Raw genomic sequence first — 17,793 nt, forward strand, 5'->3', positions numbered from 1 at the left:
AGAGGTGCAGTGGGAGTTACAGACAACATGGATGACAATGTGCCCCTCACAAGTCCTAAGGGACTCTAAACTTGAAGCACCAGGTAGCTATGGAATGAGGTATCAACCATAGACCTGACAAATAGGGGAATCACTGGAAGTCTATATCGAAGTGAGCAAATAACACCCTCACTCTGGGCTTCTCCAACAGGAGACTAGAGGTTTATTCTCTGGAGAAATCAAATGAGATTCTAGACTCAGGGATACCAGTCAGAGCAGAGAGACAGGGTGAAGTACTGGGTTGAAAACAAGTATAAGTAAAAATCTATGTATAGAACTGTGGGACTCTAAGCCCAATCTCCTTCCCAGCATCAGGAATCCAAAGGCCAAAAGTATTCCTGCACCCAGCCTCTGCACCAGGGAGCAGGCTGAAGATTCTTCTTTAGAGGCTGAGAAACGACATCTAGATTTCAAGTTCCCAGGTGAAAAGGGCAGTCTAAGTCTGACCCTACAGTAAAGTCCAACAGGCAACTACCATGAACCCAGGGCTTTCATATAGCTTTTAAATGTTTCTTTCTTAAATATGAGTGCCCACTCATTCAACGATCAAGTCTCTAAAGACACTCTCTTGGTGTCTTTGGTGAAAGACACCAAAACAGAAAAAAGGACCTGAAGGAAGTAAGAAACACTATAAGCAGATGTAGGCATCGAAAAAAGCTATCATCAATTTTGTCAAAGATGAGATACTGTATCTATGAAACAAAAACAGATGTCTAAAATTCACCAAAGAAACTCAAGAAAAGCATACTATTCAGAAATATAGTCATCCCCCTATATACCCAGGGGATTGGTTCCAGGATCGCCTGCATACATCTACTACACCTATTGTGCATACTCAAGTCCCACAGGCAGCCCTGTGGAACCTGAGTATATGAAAAAGTTGGCCTACCATATACTTGGGTTTTGCATCCCTTGATGTGTTTGGTTGAAAAAAATTCACGTATAAGTGGACCCACGCAGTTCAAACACGTGTTGTTTAAAGGTCAACTGTACAGAGGTATGTATCAGGATAAAGAGAAGAGTTGAAGAGATACCATTGTGGGGTTGGACTAGGGTACAGAACTAGTAATTTTTATTATAAACCTACTGGCATTTATTTAAATTAGATACTATTTTAATTAAAATTTTCTTTTTTAACAAGCTCTCTAAGTCTTTGCTCTACCAACAGCACTAACATCCCCTGGGAGCTTGTTAGAAATGCAGGATCTTAGGCTGTCTCCCAGAACTACTGAATCTGGATCTGCAATTTTAACAAGATAGCTAAGTGATTTTTAAACACATTTGTTTTGATACAAGCAGTCTAGAACTAAACTACCAAACTGGTCCCCCAAGAACATGTGCTTTAGAGTAAGCTGTGAATTGAGAGGTATCGACAAAACCAAAGGATTTTAAACTAGCTTCTCTAATGATGACCGATCTTTCCCTAAGGCAATTCTAAGAGCACTGGCAAAAATAAACTCCCAAACTAGCTGTACACACGGAATTTTTCTCTACTTTTTAGACATAGTGAGGAAAAAGCAGAGTCAATAAATACCACAGGTATTTTAACATCTTGCAACAGTGCCATCTGGTATGACTGCTCAGGCTGGTTTTCTACCCAGGCCAGCTGGCAGCACATCACAACCTGGGACAGTGAGAGATTATACAGTGTTCCCTGACTATGGTAGTTTTGTGGAGCCAAAGCAGAAAGGAGGGGTTCCATTTCTAATAGACCAGTTCCATGTGAGCAATCAGTGGAGGGTCTCACCCAATTGGCTTCACTTGGTTCCAGGAATAGGGTCCAGAAACCGCCTAGGCTTTGGAAGAGTGAGCTGACTGCCAACTCCTTTGTGAATTAGATAGTTATCAGCTCCTCAGCTCACCCTTTCTTCCTGTTTCTTCCCCTCCTCAGAATGCTTCTGCAATGCCACTCTGAGCGACTCTCTGATGAGCTGGACTTCCACTTCTGAAGCAGACAGTTTCTTTTCAAGCTCCATCTTTTCTTTGCTCAAGGCTTCTGTCTTCTGTGCAAACTGTGCACGTAAGAAAGTGTTCTCTCGCTGCAATTCCTGCCAGAGAGATTCTCAATATATAACTGTTCCCTAACCCTTAAAATCCCATGTACTTTACTTACTGCCAGCACACTTCATGGTCAAATATTACCTTTCTCCTAGAATGTCTTCAAGCAGGGCTTCTCACAGTGTGGTCCTAGGACTAACAGTATCAGCTTTACTTGATGCTGGAATTTGTTAGAAACTCAATTTCTTGAGCCTAACACCTAGGCCCACTGAATCAGAAATTCTAGGGATGGGTCCCAATAATCTGTGTTTTAACAAGCTCACCAAGTGATTCTGATGCCTGGTCACATTTGAGAACCACTGTATTAAAGCAATACCTGAGGAGTTGCAATATTATGGAAGGAACACAAGATAAGACATCAGAAGACCTGGGCTCAAAGCCTGTCTCCCCTCCACTCATTCTCTATATGATCTCAGGTAAGTTCTTCCTCCTTGGATTTCAATTTTTTCATTAGCAGAGGACTGAACTAGATTTTATGTAAGGGCCCTTCCCATTCTAATATTCTGATTCTGTGAGATGGAATACTGCCTTAACAGGCCTACTAGGCATCAAAGCCAGTACTATAATCTGTCTAATATGCAACACTAGAAAGCTCAAATTACAAGCCAGGCATAGTGGCTTAGGCCGGTAATTCTAGCATTTTGGGAGGCCAAGGCGGGAGGATCCCTTGAGGCCAGGAGTTCAAGATCAGCCTAAGCAGCCAGGTGTGGTGGCTCATGCCTGTAATCCTAGCACTCTGGGAGGCTGAGGCAGGCAGACTGTTTGAGCTCAAGAGTTCGAGACCAGCCTGAGCAAGAGCGAGACCCTGTTTCTACTAAAAAAAATAGAAAGAAATTAGCTGGACAACTAAAAATATATATATATAAAATTAGCTGGGCATGGTGGCGCATGCCTGTAGTCCCAGCTACTTGGGAGGCTGAGGCAGTAGGATTGCTCGAGCCCAGGAGTTTGAGGTTGCTGTGAGCTAGGCTGACGCCACGGGACTCTAGCCTGGGCAACAGAGTGAGATTCTGTCTCAAAAAAAAAAGATCAGCCTAAGCAACATTTCGAGACACCCTCTCCCAAAAAAATAGAAGAATTAGCCATTCGTGGTGGTGCACTCGCCTGTAGTGTGAGCTACTCAGGAAGCTGAGGCAGGAGGATCGCTCGAGCTCAGCAGTTTGAGGTTGCAGTGAGCTATGATCATGCCACTGCACTCTACTCGGGCAACGGAGTGAGACCTCGTCTCAAAAAAAAAACCTCCAAAACCCCCCAAAACAAAAAAACAACAGCAAGCCCAAATTGCAGAAGCTTGGTCAACAAAACAGGCTTGTTTTCAAGCCTTCAACCCCCACAACCACTGATCTCAGTGAGAATATGGTTATCTTCAGTTATACCTAGACATGGACAAATAAAAATGAGAATGACTCTAAATCCCCCATTACCTTTGCCTCTCCCTCCATTTGGCCAGGGCTGGCTGATTAAAAGACTTCTCAGAACATGACCCAACTCTAGGACCTTAATATCTACCTTGTTCTGCCTTCCTTTTCTTCCAAGTATGTCCTGACCACCAAGGCATCTGGACTTTCACCTGGTACTACTCCCTCAAGCCTTTTCTGTCCCCACAAGGGCATGGCAAAGGTGCTTTACAGTTACCATGTTTACTCTCTGAGGGCAGGGATACCTACATCACTTGATCCCTTTTGCATCTCCTGGATATCTAATGGTGCTAAGCATAGGAAGACACTAAATTATGACAAACAAAATGCCATGCCGGTTGCCAATACTTACCTGTAGCCTCAGCAAGCAAACATCCCCAAAGGGGGCAGTGCGGCCCAAAAGTGCACTGTGGACTTGGAGTTCGCTCTCTCGCACTTTCTGCTCCAGATGAGAGATGTGCTTCCTCTGTCTGCAAAAGCCAGTAGAATCAGGTCTGGGGTCCTGACACTAACCCCCTCATAGTATGAGCCCCTACTCTCCTTAAACAGATGAGTTCAATCCCTATTATGTAAGCAAAGACCTTGGATTTTGGACGTCACTATTTTGTCGAAGAAGGAATAACAAATGAAAAATATGACTGAGGGGAAATGAGGTAAGATTGGCTGAAATTAACCGGCTTCCCCCTTTAGGCACTCCCTAGGGCCCCTGCAGAGATACACAACTGGCTTATCACATTAGTCAGACACAAGACTAGGCTGCTTAACAATCTCTACCATGAGGCAAGATACGGGCCTAAACAGAGGGGGATGCACTGCCCTTGGGAAGACTTCATTAGGTCCCCTTAATGGGGCCTGGGAGAGTAGAGGCTGGCTCTTTGGCACCCTTTGCCCCTCTTACTTGTCAATGAGAAGCTCCTTTTCCTTCAGAAGGTGTTCATTACTGTTCAAGATGCTGATCCATTGTGCTGGTTCTAAGATGGGCAGTGAAGGAGCAAAAGCAGCAGGATGGTGGCAGATGGCTCCATTCTGAAGCTGAAAAACAAGCAAGCACAGAGGGGCTTGATCTTGACCCACAAATGTGTGAAAACACCTGAACAGTACTCAGCTGGGTCTGTGGTGAAGGCCCAGCTTGGCTCAGCCTGATAAGGCCCAATGTTTATGAAATAATTTTAGCTCTGATGTATGACTGGAAAGAACCTGTCAGGGAGATTTCTGCCAACTGAACACTCCCTGCTCAGAAAGGCTCTAGTTTCTAAGAAAAGGTCAGTTATCTTTTATTATTTGGCAACAGAGGCAATTCAGGAGCTAAGATGTCCTTACCAACCAAGGAAGGAGAATATGTCTGCTCCCTTCCTTCCCACTCTTCAGCAGCACAAGGACTTTTTAAAAGAAAAATACAAAAGTGGTACAATGGAAAGAAAACAGGGATTCAAAGATGTTTAAACCCTAGCACTGCCACTTACCAGCTTTGTGAACCTAGACAGATTACTTATTTTAAGATCCTGGTTAAGATCCTGGTAAGTTTCTACATTTACCTCATCAGTGTGCTATGAGGATTAAATAAGATTCTGTACGTGAAAGTACTTAACCTATTGACTGGAATATAGTTAGTATGCAATCACTGTTAGTGTTCTACATTTTCAGGTTTTCCCTTGTAACTCTCTACTTTGGCAAACCTATATAGTGTTTAATCAGACCACCAACAGCTCACACAAGCCTTATCCTGTCTACAAACATCTTCTTTCTTACAAATCCCAATGACTTTTCCTTTAAAGTCAAAACTTGTAAGACAAGAGCTATAAAGTTCTAAGAACCACAAAGAACCTTCTAAATCCAAGGAAACAAGGGCCTGTACCTGCATTTGCTCCATCTGTAAGCGGATCAATTCCAGTTGCTGCCGACAAGTGCTGAGTTCACAAGATTGCTCATGGGGATGCCAAGTATCAGGACTCGGCTGCCATACCTGAGAGGGTAGAGGCTTGGAGAGCCCAGGAGCAGGTTGGAGTCCCAAAGGGAGCATCCCGCTGCTGCTAGGGTGTGGTCCATTCCGCTCAAATACTGCCCCGCTGCCTGGTGCTTTCTTGGCCTCAGGCAACACTTTGTACAACTCCTTGTTTGTGTCAGTTCTTGGGTTGTGTACATGGACTCGGTAGTGAGGATCTGAATAAAGTGTCTCCATCATTGCCGATTGATTGAGGGTAGATTCCATGTTAGGAATATCAAACTTTCTCACTTGTTCCTCTCTTTCATGGCCCACTGCTGGAAACCAGGACTGCTCAATTCCATTTTCTCCAGTAGCACCACAGAGATACATGAGATCTCTAGACAGGCCCGGAGAATGTTTCATTGCACCGAGGTCTCCATTTCTTGTCATCCCCACGCTTTCAGCCAACCCTGACAAAGGAAGTTTGGAGGAAGAGGGTCTAGCAGGTATAGAATTTGGCTTGGCTGGAGAGGTCCCTAAAGTAGAAGGCATCACATGGGCTGTTGGAATGGTTACGTGGCTTTTGATGGGCTGGAAAGAAGGGCTGCCACTTGAGCTGCAAAAATCTGTGGAGAGAATAGTCTTCCATAAGTCAAAATTAAAGCAGCAAGCTTTCTTCAGTTTGACTGCTATGCCAGCCATTCTTTGCCTGTCCTGAGACCAAGCAGAGAGAGCACTATCATCAGAAGTATCTGGCAGAAAGGCATGGCAACCAGCTGGGAGATGTGTTCCAGGATTGCAAATGCCATGCACATGGTAAACCAACAAAAGGCAACAATGGCTTCACTTTTAACTTACAGTCTGTCCTTTGTACTAGAATAAAAAATCTTGCCAGTCAACAAACACAGCCGAAACCAAACTTTTAAAAAGAATCACTTACTTAAGGGAAATGGATTAAGTCCATTCCCACTCTTCTGGAAGCTGGGCAACTCTAAGCTATAATCCAATCTAATAATAATATCCTCTCCAATGGCTGCTAGAATCCTCTGTGACCTCCAAAAGCCCCTAAATCTAAACTATTCAGAGAATAAAGCAAACTAGATAGTCTTGCTCAGTATCCAGGGCAGGGAGTACAGCATCTGAGTCAGGATTCTGTTCTCTCTCTTACCCCAGACCTGACTGCCTGGATATGTGAAGTTATTCTTAGTAACTCTCAGATTTCACTGTAGCACACTGAGCACTCTCAAGAGGCTATACTATTTATTTTGTCTTTCACTTGTCCCCTTGTGTGTACTCAACTGTGATTTTTAACATTTTCTTTAGACTAGATTTATGTTTCCTCTGGCCCCTGCCTAGTCTTGGGAGACAACTCTCTGATTAGCCCTACTACAAAAGGTTCACATTTCTACCTATCTACAACTTTCAAGTGCTACTCTGAGGAGGACAAGGTCACAGAACTAATGTGCTGGGGTAGTGGGCTACAAGCAAACAATAAGATAGGAATGCAAGGTAACACATTTATGACATTCAGCAGGCAGAAAACTGAATAAGGAGAAAAGGAATACCAATTTCTTCCCCTTTCAACTATATCTAGTACTCTTTTCTAAACCAAGCACATCTACCATGGAGCAGAGGGACTACCGATTTGTTTCTCTTTTTTTCTCCCCATCAACCAACAGAGAACACACTCAGATAATGAGGACAGATACTATAACCTTTCCCAGAATTATATGAGTATAGATCAGCTACCATCTTCTCATTAAACAGCTCCTTAAAAACATGGGCAGGCCACCTCACACCTGATAGAATGGCAATTATCAAAAAGATGAAAGATAAGTGTTGAAAAGGATGTGGAGAAAATGAAACTCTAGTACACTGCTGGTAGAAATGTAAATTAATACAGCCACTGTGGTAAGAGTATGGCAGTTCTGCAAAAAACTAAAAATAGAGTTACCATATGATTCAGCAATTCTACTTCTGGGATTTGAAATCAGTATGTCAAAGAGATACCTGCACTCCCATGTTTATGGATTCATTATTCACAACAGCCAAGTTATGGAATCAACTGATGAACAGATAAGGAAAATGTGGTGTATATATATACATACATACACACACACACACACACACACACACACACACACACACACACACAATGGAATACTATTCAGCCTTAAAAAAGAGGGAAATTGACATTTGCAACAACATGAATGAATGTGAAGGACATTATGCTAAGTGAAATAAACCAGGCACAAAAAGACAAATACTGCCTGTTCTTACTTACATGGAAGCTAAAAAAGAATTTAACAAAGAGCAGAATTGTGGTTGTCAGAGATTGGGAAGTAGGGGGAATGGGGAGATGTTGGTCAAAGAGTAAAATGTTTCAGTTAGACAGGAGGAATAAATAAGTATTTGGAAAAAAAAAAAAACAAAACCCACAACCGAATATGTGCAAGCCTTATCCATGTATGTAGAGTATCTAATTTCCTATACACAGATGATCTTGGGGATATATAAAAGGCACACTAAAAAAACAAATCAAAAAAGCTGAATAATTTCTGATAACATGCATCAGCCTCTAGCGACGAATAAAGAAGGAAATTACTGAAATAAAGGACACAGTTTTGATGTCCCAAAACTTAAGTATAGGACTAGTCAACAAGATTAAGGTAAACTGGTGGACACAGAGACTTCCAAGATTAGTAAGCAACCTACTTGAAATCCTCCATAACAGCACCATAATATCAGCTTTCAACAAGGGTCCCTGGCTCCCATACTGTTATTATGGAACAGAAGAATGTGAGATTGTGGCACACGAAGGGTTGCTACTGTGATGAACTTAGCCAACACCTCATTCCATTTTCCATCCACAGAATCACTCTCTCTCAAGACTCACAAAATTCAGTCTTGAGCCCGTAGCCCCTGCTATAGTTTGAATATGTCTGTCCCCAAAAAGTTCATGTGTAGAAACTTAATTACCAATGTAACAGTTTTAAAAGGTGAAGCCTCAAGAGGTGATTGGGTCATAAGAGTGGAGGCCTCATGAATGGATTAGTGAGAGTCAGTTAGTTCTCCTAAGAGTGGGTTGTTATAAAAGTGAGCTTGACTCACTCTTGTGGTCTTCTTTTGCAAGTGCTTTCTTGTCTTCTACTTCTCCACCATGTTATGACGCAGTATGAAAGCCCTCACCAGAAGCTGCCACCATGCTCTTAGACTTTCCAGCTTCCAGAACCATAAGCCAAATAAACTTTTCTTTGTAAATCACCCAGTCTCAGGTATTTTGTTACAGCAACAGAAAACAAACTAAGATAACCCTCCCCCCCAAATAATGCCAAAACCAAGGCCAGGGAAAAAGTACAAACTGACCCAAAAGAATGTGGTTTTTTTTCTAATTTTCTATACATAATAGACCATGCACACCAGAAAATTAAGGTGAGGTCTTTGTCAGCATCTCTCACTTGTCTATTGAGTTTATTTATTTATATCAAGGAAACTGCCCGATTCTGACAAACTGTTATAAAAATTCAAGTTAAGCCGTAAGTCTGGTTTGCGTTTTAGAACACAGTTACTTGGGAGGCTAAGGAGGGAGGATCACTTGAGCCCAGGAGTTTGAGGCCGTAGTGTGCAATCATCATGCCTGTGAATAGCCACTGTGCTCCAGCCCTGGGCAACATAGTGAGACTTTGTCTCTTTAAAAAAAAAATTAGCATATGTGATGTGTGATTTCTATTTACCTTAGTCTACAGTTCCCAATATCATTGGGTTTTCGCCACTCTAAGGATATAGTTCTAAGTCTCTTTTCTCTTCAACCACATTCTCTGTACCCCACCTCTCCCTCCCTGCAAAACAACATATTCTTTCTAATAATCTTTTCACAATAAGGGCAATTAGCTATTGCTAAATCTCAATCACTTCTGTCTACATCCTGTACTGGTTTATAACAATTTCAGTTTTTGGCAAAGAGCTGAAAACATTCTGAGCTCTTTGGTACTGACCTCTACTCTGTCCCTTGAGAATCTTCAAGGTAAAACAACTTAGTGAAGGGTAGAATCAAAAGAAAGCCTATTCAATTAAAGATACAACAATAAACAACATATATTTTTTTTTGCCAGTCATAAGGGTTCTTGTTAACTAGACTCCAAGCTAGAATCATGAACAAATTAGGCAAGAGTTAAGATTAAGATAAAGATCATGGTATATAACAAAGATAGCAGAAAAGGGACCTAGGTTCCTTTAAAAAAAAAAAAAAAATCCTAGATCTATGGGCCTTGTATTACCACCTGAGATCTGCCACCCCTCCCCCAGACCCTGGAAAAATTATCTTCCATGAAACTAGTCCCTGGTGCCAAAAAGGTTGGGGACTGCTATTCTAGACCAATGGCTTTGGCCCCTATCTCAAGGCTACTACAATTTAAAAGAATGCACTAGAAAGGAAAAACATATATATTTCCCCAAAGGAATAAAAAACAGAGTCACACATATAATATATACAACAATGTAAATGAATTAAATATAGTCAGTCAATTCAATAGAGGGAAAAATACAGACCACTGTTTGACTTAAAAAAAAAACAAAACAAAAAACAGATTACTTAATCAAAATGAAAAGGTCCCATGACTATACATGTAGACAAAACCTTAACAAGTCAAAATTAAATTGACAGTAACATTTTTATTATGCAAGTAATGGAAAAGACTACTACACAGGCAGGAGACCAGAATCTGCTAACCAGCTGTGTGATGTTAGGCAAATTACTTAACCCCTTGGGGAACTTTTGTTATCTGCCAGGGAAAAAGAACAGAATTATGTGGTTTTTAAAGACCTGTGTACTTCAAAATCTATGATTCAATTCTACTCAGTATCTGCTGAGCACACACAGCTGTTAGACTATTAAAACTAATGCTAGGTGTCAAGGAATCAGTATTTGTAGATGTGGGTTTTTTTCCTTTTCATTCCCCTTTTATTTTTCCAAACATTTCTATTCTTTTTTTTTTGAGACAAGTTCTCACTATGTTGCCCAGGCTGGACTCACAGGCTCAAGTAATCCTCCTGCCTCAGCTGCCCAGGCAGCTGGGATCATGGGCACCCACAACTGTGCTCAGCTTATTCTTTTTTTAAAAACAACTTTATTGAGATAAAATTTACTACCATACAATTCACCTGCTTGATGTGTATAATTCAATGGTTTTTAGTATATTTACAGAGTTCTGTAACCAACATTATAATCAATTTTACAACATTTTCATCATTCCAAAAAGAAATCTCTTACCCTTTGGCACTCATGTTCCATTTCCCCCAACTTCTCCAGCCCTAGAAAACCACTAATCTACTTTCCTTTCTGTCCCTGTAGATTCACCTCTTCTGGACTAGTCCCTTTCACATAAAGGGAATCATGCAATATGCCTTTTGCATTTGGCTTTTTTTTACTTAGTATGTGTTTTTAAGGTAGCATGTATCAGCCGGGCACAGGGCATGTGCTTGTAATCCCAGCTACTTGAGAGGCAGAAATAGGAGGACTGCTTGAGCCCAGAGTTCAAGACCAGCCTGGGCTATATGGCAAGACATCTAAAAAAAAAATTAAAAAAAAAAAGAAGAAAAAAGGTAGCATGTATCAGTACTTCATTTCTTTTTACTGAGGAAGAATATTCTACTGTATGTGAATATACTACATTTTATTCATCTTTTTGTCGTTGTGGACTTTTGGTTTGTTACCACTTTTTGGCTATTATGAATAATGCTGCTATGAACATTTGTGCACAAGGTTTTATGTTGGTGTATGTTTTCATTTCTCCTGGGTATATACCTAGGAGTAGAACTATTAGGTCATAAGGTAGCCTTATGTTTAACCCTCTGAGGAACTGCCAAACTGTTTTCCAATGCACCTGCAACATTTTACATTCACACCAGCAATGTATAAAGGTTGCAATTTCTCTACGTTCTCATCAATACGTTATTATCTTTCTGATTACAGGTCATCTTAGGGCCTGTGGAGTAAATATGTTTTTGAATGATAACATATGATAAAGTACTAAAGTGACTAGTTTTACAACTTTAATCAACTCATCCAATCACTTTTATATTCACCCTTTTCATCTGTAAAATGGAAATAATAAAATATTTTGTAGGGTTCTTAAGTGCTTTAATGAACTAATATAGAAAAAATTTACCTATCGCAAAGCATATAAGAAATAGTATTAATAATTAATTATTATCATTAAGTCCTCTGCCTTCTAAGAACTCACCATCTAAATGGAAAAACAAAATACCCATATAAAAGCCTGGTAGTTGTTACTTAATTTAAATGCACAAACAAGTGGCAGAGATAATAAAGATAAAATACTGCAAAAACGAAGTCCATTAGTAATGAATGGAAGGGATGGGAAAAGTTTTAGGGAACACTTTGCTAGGTCTTGAATAGTAAGTAAAATCAACACAGCTAGGAGCAAGAAGAGGTGGGAATAGCACAAATGAGCCCAGATTAAAGAAGGAAAAAAAGAGCCCAGGTATCCAAAACCCAAAAAACTGGCCTGTACTTTCATAGCATAGTAAGACAAGAGACTTGGTGACAGCAGGAAATATGCTTGAATAAGTGGGGTAGGGACAGATCACAGAAGAACTGAGGCCTCTGCACTTTATTCCTCAAGTTATAGGAATAATTGAAGATCTATAGGAAAGGGAAACTATAAAATCAGGCTCTTAGCAATATTAATTTGGCAGAAGGAAAGACTTGAGGCCAGTTAACCTATTAGAAAATTGTTTCAGATACGATAAACAGTGGAAATTGAGATGAAGGGACCAGAAGTGAGAAGTATATGGTAACAAGAATCAAAGCAGACTCCTTGACTGAATAGTCTGACATTATGAATATTTTAGAAATGACACAATCTGGAAATGAAAACACACCTAGAATACAACCTGAAAATGACTACACATATGGTTAATCACATCATTAATCCAAACTTACCCTCTGCAATGTCTGAACATGATGTGCCAATGGCTGTGTCCCCACTGTCAGCTACACTTGAACAGCGGCTGAAGCGGCTCCGAAAGGCCTCCGAGATAACTGGGGTCTGCCATTCAGTCCCCAGAGAACTGCCCTTCTGAATCACACTGGAACCTGAAACAAGTGGCATTTCCCACCTTTACTGTGAATCAGCTGATGTAACCCCATTTTTAAAAAATAAGACCATTTTTTAAAAATCACTTAAACTGATGAGAGAATAGTAGTACCCCACCCCTTTCTCTCTCCTGTACCTATTTCAGCTACTCTGAGCTAGTTAATTTTAAGTGGAAATCGCATGAAAGGTGAGAATATGCAAAGACAGAAATAAGACCTACTATGAATCCAGGGGCACTGGGACCAAAAACAATCATATTTAATAGCAGCTACCATTTACTGAGGCCACAACACTTTACAACATAATCTTGTCTACCTACTTATTGAAAAGTATTACCATCCTTATTTTACAGAGGGGAGAGCTGAGATTTGAACCCAGGTCTTTCCGATTCAAACACCCACATTTCCTCTTACAGAGTTTCTCAATGGTGCTTTTGGCATTTTGGGCATGACAATTCTTCAATGTGTAATCTATACACTACACAATGATTTGGCATCCCTGGTTCCCACCCACTAATGCCAGCAGCAACCCTCAATCAATTCCACCATCATTGTGAAATCAGAAAAATTCCCACATAGTTCCAAATGATCCCTAGGGTACCAGCCAGTCTAGGCCCCTGTTGAAAACCATTGCTTCACTGAACCAGGGTACCCTCAATCAGTGAATCTAGATCAAGGTGAGTTTTGAAAGTCAATCTGAAGAGCTTAAGTCTTTATCTTGAAAGCAATGCAAAGAAACCACTAAAATTTCTGAGCAGGTAAGACCAAAAAAAAGACTAATGAGATTTATTTGACTTTAAAGCTTGCTGTTTGAGGGCTGGTAAGAAGTGTTCAGTAGATACTTATTCACTAACATACTAGCAAAGATGTAAATTCAAATTATTTTTTAAAAACCATTATAATTTTTCTAAGTTGTGTCTGATGATCCACGTAAACCAAGGGGAAAAAAAGGTAATGGCAGCTACTTATCCTCCACTTAACTTAAAGTGTCAAGTTGAAATCAGAAAATACGGTTCCACAAACTCTTTGATCTAATGGGAGGCAAATGATATGTGAACACAAATTGCCTTACTCCTTTCTTCCAACTTCAGTGCTTCTCTTGTCTTTTTAACCTACTTTCACCTCTTTTTTGCTACCCTTACTTCTGCTTTCTCTTGAAGGCAACCTAAATTTCCTCAAAGACTCCTTCTATTCTTTGGGTCATAGTGGACTGCCCAATTTGAAAGAAATTGCCCAATCTTTACAGACTCAGTAATCTGCAATAATTGTTAACAGAAGACATAGGCAACAATCAGAGCTTCTGAGTACACGAGATTAGCCAATGCTACTATGCCGAGTTGGTGTAATTCTAGCTAGAAGCAAGGAAATTTGACCTCTTGGTGAGTCTACACAGCTTTATCTCTCTAGTCAGTGTCAAATTTGCCAGGCCTCTTTGAAATAGTTAAGATTGAGGTCCTCTTTTACCATTTTCCTAGCCTCCTGGAAACTGCTCCCTGTTACTACTACTATTCTTCCATTCTTTACCACTACCACTTTTCCATCCACTTGCTCCACACTCCAAATAAATTCCAGATATTTGTTAAACTGAAAATGTGTTTTGTTATATTTAAAGAGGCTTATACTTACTTCAAAATTCAAGTTTGAAAGGTGATTTTTTTTTTTGTTATATTGCATGTCCTATCAGTAGCAACCTTATCAAATATTAAGACCATTATTAATCTGAATGAGACAATAATAAAAAGAGAAAAGGGCCGGGCGCGGTGGCTCACGCCTGTAATCCTAGCACTCTGGGAGGCCGAGGCGGGAGGATTGTTTGAGCTCAGGAGTTCGAGACCAGCCTGAGCAAGAGCGAGATCCGGTCTCTACTAAAAAAAATAGAAAGAAATTATCTGGACAACTAAAAATATATAGAAAAAATCAGCCAGGCATGGTGGCGCATGCCTATAGTCCTAGCTACTTGGGAGGCTGAAGCAGTAGGATCACTTGAGCCCAGGAGTTTGAGGTTGCTGTGAGCTAGGCTAACGCCATGGCACTCACTCTAGCCAGGGCAACAGAGTGACTGACACTCTGTCTCAAAAAAAAAAAAAAGAGAAAAGGCTATCAAAAAGGCAGTGAGCTTTGTTAGGAATGGCTACATTCCAAAAACTTGCATTATATAAATAATCATCACAGAAACTGTACAATCCTAAAACAGTATGTGGCCCATAGCAGACGTTCAATAAATATTTGCTGAATGACTCTTGAATTGATTCAATCAATGTTTATGATAGTGCCTACTGAATGCAAGGCAGCGTGCCTAGGAGAACACACCACCAAATATCTACCAAATGTCTACCATGAGTAAGGCACTGTGGGATTTTATTTTTTATTTTTTTTTGAGACAGAGTCTCACTCTTTTGCCCGGGCTAGAGTGCTGTGGCGTCGGCCTAACTCACAGCAACCTCAAACTCCTGGGCTCAAGCAATCCTTCTGCCTCAGCCTCCCGAGTAGCTGGGACTACAGGCATGTGCCACCATGCCCGGCTAATTTTTTCTATATATTTTTAGTTGTCCGATTAATTTCTTTCTATTTTTAGTAGAGACGGGGTCTCGCTCTTGCTCAGGCTGGTTTCGAACTCCTGAGCTCAAACAATCCGCCCGCCTCGGCCTCCCAGAGTGCTAGGATTACAGGTGTGAGCCACCGCGCCCGGCCTGGGATTTTTAAGTTAAATAAAACATACCCTTAGTTGCATAAAATGTGGTGTCTTCTTAAAGATCCCAGAATTCAAAAATTCATTTTCCTAAAATACTACTTCCTATTTGAAACATATCTATTTAATATGCCTATGCGGTGTGTACGTGTGTGTGTGTATACATATATGTATGTTTAATACACAGTTGGCCTTCCACATCCATGGGTTCAACACACATGAATCCAACCAATCTCAGATCAGAAATATTAGGAAAAAAACTGCATCTGTACTGAATATGGACAGACTTGTTTTTCTTGTCATTATTTCTTAAACAACATAATACAGTACAACAACTATATATACAATATTTACAACGCATTGGGTATTACTAAGTAATCTAGAGATGTTTTAAAGTATATGGGAAGATATGCATAGGTTATATGCAAATACTGCCCCGTTTTAATCAGGGACTTAAGCATTCTCAGATTTTGGTATCTGCAGGAGGTCTTGGAACCAATTTCCCATGGATTCTGAGTGACAACTACATACTACTTAATATATCTACTTGGTATATCTACTGAGCTTTCAAAAACTTGTTAATCCATTCTAGAGATAAATTCCCAAGTCTCTAGTGACAACCCAACAAAGGCTGTTGGCATTCAAAAAGAATTCTGATCTTTGTGGGCCAGCAGATGACTGACCCGCCCAGAGAATAAAGACAACACAGAACACAGTAATTTATGCTGTGTTTTTCTGATTTCAAATGGAACTATGTTCCAAAGTCATTCTGTTCCCATTCTTTATGTGTCCTCCCCTCTCAATCACGTGGTCTTGTGGAAAGCCATGTAGGACCTGAGATAAATACCCGTTCCCTCAGAGAGACCTGTTTTTATATTCAGTGTAGCCCCATGTTATTCTTGTTCTTTTAGTACCAGCATTTCAGTGAATGCTTGTTTGCTCAGTATTTTCCTTAAAGAATATGAAATAACAGAACAAAGGTCAGAATTCAACCCAGAAAACTTTGACTACTCAACTACTCACCTGGTGAAGTGGCATGAGAAATCCTCTCCGCAGGGTATTTCTCCTGCATGGCCATCACAGTTATCTGAGCCAACTGTAGAATGAAGAAATAACCATATGTACTGATAATCCATATAAAAAAAAAATGAAGGAATAACCAGTCAGATCTCCCCAGCATATTTAATTCCCTATAACTGAAATTACCAGTCAGATCTCTCCCTTTATCTTTAATTCCATTCAACTGAAACTGTCAAAACCATATAGAACATTCAAGTATTCCACATGTTTTACTTCTAAGGATATTTTAAAAGGCAAAGCAACTCCCAACATTTCAACCCACTTCTTTCCCTAAACCAACCAGAGAAAATCTAGAATCAAACAGAGATTCTCAATACAGATCCTGTAAAGTCTTAGAACCCCTCCAATTGTTACAAAATTCAAAAATATTACTTTTAATTAACAAACTTTGCCATGAATCTTCTTAGCCATGGGGACATGATGAGAAGATGGAGAGGAAAAAGAACTAAAGAACCAAAGCCTGGCACCGTGGCACATGTCTGTAGTCCCAGCTACTAGGGACGCTGAAGCAGGAGGATCACTTAAGCCTAGGAGTCTGAGACCAGCCTGGGTGATAAAGTGAGACCTTGTCTCAAAAGAAAGGAAAGAAAGAAAGAAAGAAAGAAAGAAAAGAAAGAAAAGAAAGAAAAAGAAAGAAAGAAAGGAAGAAAGAAAGACAAAGAAAGCAAAGAAAAGAAAGAGAAAGAAAAGAAACAAAGGAAAGAAAGAAAGAAACTAAAGAATCAAACCAGCAGTTATGTATTATAGCCTCAATCATGATTAACATAAAACAAATTCCTCAATTCTTCCAGTAATAAAAGTTAGTCATATGATACACAGAGATGGACAGAACTTGTGGTCATAAGGGGAACCCCAATCCTTAGCTGGGAACAAGAGGTTTTCTCCCCATTTCCCCACCCCTTAAAAAATTTATATTTACAGTACTCTAGGGGTAGGTGCTGAGAATTCAGCAAAAGTATATCTGAAGTCTAAACAAACACATTCGAATACATTAAACTTTTAGTTAGCAATTTATTAGCTATGTAACCTTGGGCAAATTTCTTAATATCTCTCTGCCTCAGTTTCTTCATATAAAAATGAGGATAAAGACATGACCTAATTATTTTATGATTAACTTACAACAGTGCCTAATACATACTAAATGCTTAATTACTGTCTTTATTATGATTACTTGGCAGTTCATGTCAATACAAGTGGCACAGTACAGTCCCTGGAAGATAAAAAAGTATGAATTTAGAAACTCTGAACTTACAAGAGCCCTAAAACAGTTGGGGACAATTGAGAGAACACAATTATTAGAGGTGAAAAACAACTCTGGAGGGGAAAAAGGGTTACATGGTATTATTTCTCTAATGCACTTTGGTGGCCTCTACAGTATTCTCTTAGTAACAACAATCCAAACCCTCACTAATTCACTGCTTCTAAAACAGAAAAGGTATCATCCTCCAAGATCCCAGTTCTTCACATA

General features: G+C 40.1%; 1 protein-coding gene across 2 annotated transcripts in view; it reads right to left on the reverse strand.

The window, feature by feature from the left end:
- CEP85 (centrosomal protein 85kDa) overlaps window positions 1-17,793 on the reverse strand; it is a 33,913-nt gene that overhangs the window by 10,967 nt on the left and 5,153 nt on the right. Inside the window, exons 2-7 of one of the 2 annotated variants that reach the window (XM_012646014.1) lie at window positions 16,269-16,341; window positions 12,404-12,556; window positions 5,371-6,065; window positions 4,414-4,547; window positions 3,868-3,985; window positions 1,902-2,087 (exon numbers count right to left, since the gene is read on the reverse strand). In XM_012646014.1, coding sequence (XP_012501468.1) covers window positions 1,902-2,087; window positions 3,868-3,985; window positions 4,414-4,547; window positions 5,371-6,065; window positions 12,404-12,556; window positions 16,269-16,323 — 1,341 coding nt within the window. In that variant the 5' untranslated portion in view covers window positions 16,324-16,341. Of the gene's footprint in view, window positions 1-1,901; window positions 2,088-3,867; window positions 3,986-4,413; window positions 4,548-5,370; window positions 6,066-12,403; window positions 12,557-16,264; window positions 16,342-17,793 lie in introns of both variants that reach the window. The other variant, XM_012646015.1, reaches the window with a different exon arrangement.

The sequence above is a fragment of the Propithecus coquereli genome, unplaced genomic scaffold, assembly GCF_000956105.1.
Source record: "Propithecus coquereli isolate 6110/MARCELLA unplaced genomic scaffold, Pcoq_1.0 Scaffold239, whole genome shotgun sequence".
Taxonomy (NCBI): Eukaryota; Metazoa; Chordata; class Mammalia; order Primates; family Indriidae; genus Propithecus; species Propithecus coquereli.